This window comes from Rousettus aegyptiacus, unplaced genomic scaffold (genome assembly GCF_014176215.1).
Source record: "Rousettus aegyptiacus isolate mRouAeg1 unplaced genomic scaffold, mRouAeg1.p scaffold_m13_p_7, whole genome shotgun sequence".
In the NCBI taxonomy this organism is placed as follows: domain Eukaryota; kingdom Metazoa; phylum Chordata; class Mammalia; order Chiroptera; family Pteropodidae; genus Rousettus; species Rousettus aegyptiacus.
In genome coordinates, this window is record NW_023416310.1 from 44,160,640 (window position 1) to 44,168,602 (window position 7,963).

Sequence of the window (7,963 nt, forward strand, 5' to 3'; positions counted from 1 at the left end):
AACTTGAGGAATCGTCGATGTTAAGCTGTAAATCTGCCTGAGGCAGCTGTCATCTTAGACCTTAACATCAGAAAACTCTCTGGAAAGCCTAGTAATTTAGAAAGATCTTTTCTCCATGTAAAAATCAGCATTTCTTTCAACACGCATGTGATGCAGTGTACTCATCAGTAATTCTTCAGACTTCGTTCTTAGGATAAGAATTGACAGTGAGATTTTAAATTGTAAAGGAAATGTTAGATACAAATTTTGGAATTCTCTTTCTGATATTACAAATTCCTCTGCATAAATAGAAAAGTCAGAAATTACCACATTTTAATACCGAATAGTTAATAACATGCTTTAAACATGTTAAAGAGTTTGCTTCATTTTCTAAATAAAGGCTGTTATTTTTCATTATCATGGTAGGAGAAGTTAGAATAATAAATAAATGATCATTTTCATCCCCTTTCTAGAAATTTATAGTGGTTACTTATGCTTTAAGTGAAACTGATTCTTCTTGATGGATGAAGAAATTTTAGTTAGACATCTGTAATCCCAGGTCGAGTGGCCGCTAATGTGTTGTGTATCAAACGTCTGTTTTTCAGTGAGAAGCATTTCAGATGAAGACAGTGATAACATTGAGCAACCCAGTGAGCATGATGTGAATGACAGCTCTCTAGATGATGAGGAAGAAGAATATGAGCCAACAGATGAAGATTCTGACTGGGAACCCGGAAAGGAAGACCAAGAGAAGGAAGATATGGAAGAACTTTTGAAAGAAGCAAAAAAGTTTATGAAAAGAAAAAAGTAACTGTTTTTTCTGCAATAATATGTGGCTCACATTTACTCTTTCTTTATGGGAAAAAATTGTGTGATGGTTATAAAAAGTAAAAAGCCATAGGTTGCATAAAACTTTGGTCTTTTTTTTTTTCTTTTTTCCAATGATTCTGTCTTTATAGAATACTAGGCAAGTATGATCAGGTAAATTATGTCATGGGTAGAAAAGCATACCTCTTCATTGCTATTGAAGTAATTCTTCAAGCAGAATTTGGCTTTAAAAAATGATAGCTATCATATAATAGCTATTATTTTTCTAGTACCCTAGATGTAAGCTTTACAATTTTATTACTTTTATTCTTTGAAACTCGGAGAAATTAGTTCCAAGGGAATACTGAAAATAGATTCAATAAGACTACAGAAGAGAAATGTTCATGCAGGGAATGTTATTTTGTGACCCATGTCTGTAATTTACTGTATGTCTGAGATTAAAGGCAGAAAAACTGAGAGAATTTAACAGTTTCTTTTTCAAAGGTAAGTCCTCCCTGCTTATTTTAACTCTCAATGTGTTGTCTTTACCTTAGGAATAAGTGATTTTTAACCATAATTTTCTAAAATGACCTTAGTTCTTTTGTCCTCAGATGAAAGTGACAAGTTGTGTGCCAGTATTCAAGATTCTAGCCTTTTATTTCAAGAAGAAACCCCTATTCAGTTTTATGAACTATATCTCTGTATCTCTGTTCTTAAACTACTTTAGACCCTGTTATACTATTTTAAGTGACTTAGAATTTTTGAAATATAGTTTAGAATCTTTAATAATCGGGTGTGTGTACACACTGTAGTAGGTATAGTACTGAAATAATAAATCACTAAACCAAAAGTGTCCTTGTTAAAAACTAATATTTTCTATTCTAGGAGAACCCCAACATTTATATCTTAAAGAGCACAGATTTATAATTGTTTTCTTAGTGTTTTTAAATATATTTTCATGTAATTGCATAATAATAAAATTTACTTAAAAACTACAGCAGGATGGGATAAATATTTTCCTAGAGTAGCATTACCTGTCATTCTTACTTTGCCTCTGTTGTTATTTGGGAACTCTTTTTTTCCTTCTAGTCTCCCTTTAATTTTGGGGGCTTGACAAACAAGTGGAAAAAAATTTTGAACTTATTCTCATCTTTGCACCGACTTAATCTTTGAAGTCTTCCTTAATCAACTCATTGATAAATCTCAAAGGAAATGAAAACATGTGTCCACATAAAAAACTTGTACACAGTGGTCATAGAAGCATTCATAATAGTCAAAAAGTAGAAACACTTAAATGTCCATCAGCTGATAAATGGATTGAAAAAAGGTATATCTTTTCAGTACTTATTTTGGCCATAAGCAACCACTGAAGAATTGAAAGGTGCTATAGTTTGGATAAACCTTGAAAACATATGCTAAGTAAAAGAAGTCGGACACAGAAAGCCACATACTGTATGAACTCATTTATATGAAATATCCATAATAGACATATCCATAGAGATAGAAAGTAGATTACTGGTTGCTGAGAGCTGGAGGAAGCAGAGGCAGAGAGTGACTGCTAATGGGTATAGGGTTTCTTTAGGAAGTGATACAAGTTTTCTAAAATTAGTGGTAATGGTTGCACAACTCTGTAAATATACTAAAACCCAATGAATTGTAAACTTTGAAACGGTGAATTTTATGATATGTGAATTATATATTTCAATAAAGCTCTTACAAAAAAGAATACAAAAGGTGAGATGAGTCTTTTAGAAAGAAAACAGCATTTAATATCAATGTATTCTTGGTAGTAATGTGGTAGCTCATGGGAGCTGGTTTTTAAGGATAATCATCCCGAAGACATTTTTGTGCGATCCTATTAAAACTTAAGTCAAATCATGTTACATCCTTGCCCCAGACCGTCCAGTGATCCTCAGTGTCACTCAGAGGAATCAGAGTCTTTATTAAGTCCTTTCCAGGACCTGCATGAACAGGGTCTCTCATCCCGTTACTCTTCCTCTCACCTTCTGTGCTCCAGCCCTGTTGGTCTCCTCACATACACTCCTGTCTGTGGCCTGTGCCCTGGCCATCCGCTCTGTCTGGGGTGTTCTTTCCCATGATGTTGGCATGGGTCAGACCCTCGCCTCCTTCAAGTCTTTAGCACATAGCTAAGGCCTGTCACCCGATTTAAGATTTCAGCTCCCATCCTCTCCCCTCCAAATATGCACTCCTGATCTTGCATACACAGCTCTATTTTTTTTTTCTGAAACACTTGTTTCTTAACATACTTAATATATATTCCCCCCCCCCCCCCCGCTCCTCATTCCATTAGAATGTAACCTCAATCAGGGCAGGGATTTTGGTCCATTTCTGTCATTACTAAATCTTCAGTGTCGTGAACAGTGTCTGGAACATAACTGGTGCACAATACATATTTGTTGAATGAGTAAATGACTATTTGGAAATGAGTGACTGTCACCAACAAAACAGTGGTTTTGTTTATTTAAACAATTTAAATAAACAAAGGTACCACTTTGCCTACTTCCCAAACACTATGTTTTCTGGTATCGAGGAAGAGATACTACTGAAGGAGAGCTTCTGGGAAAGCAGGCAGTGTATAGCCACTTTTCATGCATTTCTGATGAGCAGTTGGTCCAACTTCAACACTGAAAATCAAATAGAATGTGAGGCATCCCAAAGGAAAATTAGTCATTCAGATTGGGATTAAACTGAGACTTCCATTTCTCATGAAGCACACAAGATGGAATTTCATAAATGGAACTAGCTGGCACTCTGAAACCATAAAATTATAAGTGCAGTACTTCCACCAGCATCATACATTATTTTTGAGATTTGAAGCTTCATTAGGTGTGGGCTTAACAGCTCACAAGGGCGCCAACAATATACTGTCAGGGAACATTCTCGGATGAGGTGCCATGGGTAGCATTGTGTATTTGGAGCCCAAAACGAAGATTTCCTATGGTTTAGGGAAATTAGAAATTAACGACCAAAGGATAGGAAATAAAAATCTAACCAACATGGAATTGTAAACCAGAACATACTAAAAGCCGCCTTCTTAAAAAAAATGTTTGAAATAATATTTAGAAATAAGCAACAGTGAGAGTGTTATGTTATATATCAAGTAAGATGTACTTGAAGGAGGATAATACTATATAGTCTTAAACATATATATTAGGGAAAAGATTACAAATAAGTGAACTAAGTATTTTAGTCAAGAAGCTAGACAAAAGCATCAAAGTAAACCCAAGGAAAATAGGATAGCATTAATAAACTAAAAGCAGTAGACTTGATCAACAAAATACAAAAATAGATTCTTTGATATCTTTGAGAAAATAGATACTTGGCAAAAAAAGACAAATACTAGAAATGAAAAAGTTTGAGCTATCAATGCAGATGTAAAGCAGTATGTATAACTTTACGCCAATAACTATAAATCTAGATAAGTATGACTATAATTTATCAAAATTTACTTTAAAATATATTTTGAAAATCTAAATAGATCAAAGCTGTAGAGGAAATGGAAAGTATTCAAAAATATGCTTCTAGTATGGCACTAGATGTTGAGTATTACAGATAATATATTAAAACTTTAAAAGACATGAGAGACTGGCATAAATGGAGATATACACCATATTTCTAGATAGAAAAATGTAATATTGAAATACGTGTTAAGTAGCTTCATTGTGGTAATCATTTCACAATGTATTTCTTAAATATATATAATTGTATTTATCAACCATACCTCAAAAAAGAAAGAGGAAGATAAATTCTCTCTAAATTAATCTATAAATTCAGTGCAATCCCAATTAAAATTTCAGATGGATTCTTTATATAGAGTTTTACAATCTAAAGTTTTCAAGTTTACAATTCTAAAAGTCAGTTTAAAGAAAAATACATTAGGCAAATCAATAATTTTTGAATAAGAAGAGTTGAGAGACTTGGTTACCTCATTGAAATGTGTATATCGAAACAATAGAGCTACACATGCTTTTTAAAAAATAATGGTATCACTGCAGGAAAAGACAAATAGATGAATAAAACAGAAAAGAGACTCCAGTAACAGACCCAGATATATATGAACTTAATATATATGATAATTAATATAAAATTTTAAACCCATTGGGAAAGTTGAAAAATAATGAAATTATACACTTGCCTCAGATTCTGAAAAATAAAATTTCATTGGAATAAAGAACATACCTGGGGAAAATAAAATATTGGAAGGAAACATAAAATATTTCCCTAATCTAACGTTGAGGAAAGCCCTTCTAAACAAAACCCACACCTCAGAATTAAAAAAGGACATATTTCACTCAAAAATTTAAAAACTCTTTTAATAGAGCAACAGACTGAGAAACATACATATTTTCAGCACATGTAATGTATACACATAGAAATCTACAAACAACGTAAAAGAAAATGAACAAGAGACTTAACAGGCAGTTCACAGAAGAGAAACAGTTTGCCACTGTGTATGTGAAAATATGTTCAGCCTCATACATAGGTATAAATTAAAATGACGAAATAGTCCTTGACCATCAAAGTTTTTAAATCTAAAATATTGACATCTTCCAGTGATAACAAGGAAGTGTTAATCAAATCTTTCTGGTAGACAATTTACCATTACTGTAAGTATTTAAAGCACATGCCCTTTGTTCCTACTGTTAAACTATCCTACAGAAACATTTATGTCTGAGTATAAAGATGACTGACTACACCAAGAAGTCCACTGTAGCATTGTCTGTAATTAGAGAAAAAAGAAAAAAAATCAAAAGGGAGAGAACCTACATTTCCAACAATGGGGAGGTGGTTAAGTAAGTGATGTGGCAGCCATATCATGGAGTGAGGTTGATTTATGTAGCAATCTGACAAGCTTTCCAAGAAATGCTATTTTTTAAAAAAGGAACTCTGAATAACGAGCTCAGTATGATTCCATTTATACAAGGAAGTACCACTGCATATTTATTTACATATGAATAGAAAGAGACCAGGATGCAGATAACTGTTCACCATACTTATCTAGGAGAATGGAAATGTATGGGAGGGTGAGGGGAGTAAATGCTGATTGTCAAATGCAATCCACATACTAATGTATTGCCTGAATATTATAACAAGAACATATATATTCAGGGGCTACTTGTGTCACAAAGAAAAAGAATCACTGCTGAGGACACCAGTCGAGGCCGGCAATAAAAGACAGCACTCAGACACCTGGTAAGCAATCTTTGCACTATTTCTGATGCTATCAAAAGCATATCTGTAAACAAAAACTATTTCAGTGACCAGGAGTAATCCCCCTATGCTCATGGCCCCTGGGGTTTTGATAAAACATAAAGTCCTTTTAACTGGTAGAAATTTAGGAGATTTTATGGATTCAAAGCATAGCCTGTGCTGTAATGGTTAAGTAGTGAATATGCCCTAGTCCAGATCCAATGCAGAGAGACATTTTAGAAAAAAAAATGTGAAACTGAACTTTCCCAGTTGCCTCCAAATTCCAGGCACTCTCCACGATAACCCTGCAAGGCTGTGTCGTGTGGCGAGTTTAGGGAAGCAGGAGGTGGAGACAGGATGGACCAGCTTGGTGCTGCACCTTCACCCTTTACCAGGAAGGAATCTTCTCATTTTCTCCTGAAGTCCCTTGGCATTCTATGACATTCAGCCTCCATCATAAATACGGAGTTTTTATGGTCCAGTTCTCCCAGATGTCTTGGTGCTTGGAGGTCTCCAATGTGTTAGTATAATTAAGTCAGCAGGTGAACATTTGGATTGTTGGTTTTTATGTATTATAGTAGGACAAGATGAAAAGCCAGGAGGTTTTCACTCAATGGTACTGCCCCCTGAATAAGCAAATGCAGGTTGAAGACTGTGAGCTAATTATTACTCCGATCAACCCCTACCCCACCCTAGTGCTCAGATGGGAAGTCCAGAATATTCCCTAATTGTGTCAATGCTAGCTCAATGAAAGTGTAGCATTGGAATTCATCCCTTTTGTTATGAAAGAGAAATTCATTGTTCCAAAACTGAGATTAAGCAAACTGCGTGCCCGGTACTCTTGCCAGAGAAATTCTCCTCCCTTTGATGGGTTTGATAACTCAGTGCTAATTGACAGAAGATAAAGTCATGTTGTTTGGTGTGTCTAATTAATAGCCACAGATCAATCTGCCTGTTGTTTCTTCTTAGATATAGCACTTCTTATTTCTGATTCATGGCTGACATCTCAAGATGGCACCTATCATCCTTGCCTAGATAATAAACATGCCCAGCCTGATAAAGAGATGAGCCTTTTATGACTTAGCAGGTTTACTGGTCTGTGAAATAAGCAAGTGTCTGGAATTAGCAGTCTGGATATTTATGTAAACATTCCCTGGTCAAGAATACATGTTTGTTCTCCCCAAACTTATATTTTCAAGCTGACGTCCTGCCTCTAGTCCCCCTAAACCAGTAAAAATCGGAAGCATTTCACCTAAGACATTTTGCTTTAACAAAATATATATCACTCCTATCAGAATGACAGTGTAAAGTTAGTGAAATTCCGTATCTCCTCTCAACACAGACACCCTAAGTTCATTTTAAAGAACTGAAGTTTCCTTGGTGGTGGCTGCCCCTTTACGATGATTTGCTCTCTCTGAGCACATGCCCAAGAGTGGACCTCTGGGGCCATGTCCCAGCTCCGTGATTCTACCTCTCTGACCTCATTCCGAGTGAGCGGGGACCCCAGTCAGACCCATAAGGTGCTCCTTCTGGGGAATCTGTACAATGTAAGGACAGACAGGGAGAGTTGGAGCTGGAGCATTTTCTATCCTTGCAATGTAATAATTCATGGAACAACCATCAATAGCCCCTGAAAAGTGTCATCCCACAGATAACTTACAAATGAGAAAAGGTAACTTTACAATGGAGAGATCAGATGTGACCCACCAGTAGTGAGCTGGACTGACATTATGTGCTTTGATGTTCTAAAAAGATAAATGGGGACCACTCTAGACTTAAAAAGAATAATAGGTCATAATTACCACCTGCAATACATGAATCTTGATTAGATCCTTGAAAAGAAAGCTATAAAGGATATCTTAGAACAATTGGAGAAATTTGAATATGAATTGAATATTAGCTGATATTAGGAAGTTATTGTCAATTTCCTAGGCTGTGATAATAGCATTTTGATTCATAGGGAGGA

General features: G+C 35.3%; 1 protein-coding gene across 2 annotated transcripts in view; it reads left to right on the plus strand.

Moving 5' to 3' along the window:
* APLF (aprataxin and PNKP like factor) overlaps positions 1 to 2,513 on the plus strand; it is a 62,375-nt gene extending 59,862 nt beyond the window's left edge. For both annotated transcript variants that reach the window (XM_016137872.2, XM_016137871.2), the window contains one exon: positions 585 to 2,513. In XM_016137872.2, the coding sequence (XP_015993358.2) occupies positions 585 to 790 (206 nt within the window). In that variant the 3' untranslated portion in view covers positions 791 to 2,513. The remainder of the gene's footprint in view (positions 1 to 584) is intronic.
* Positions 2,514 to 7,963: the final 5,450 nt, after the last annotated feature.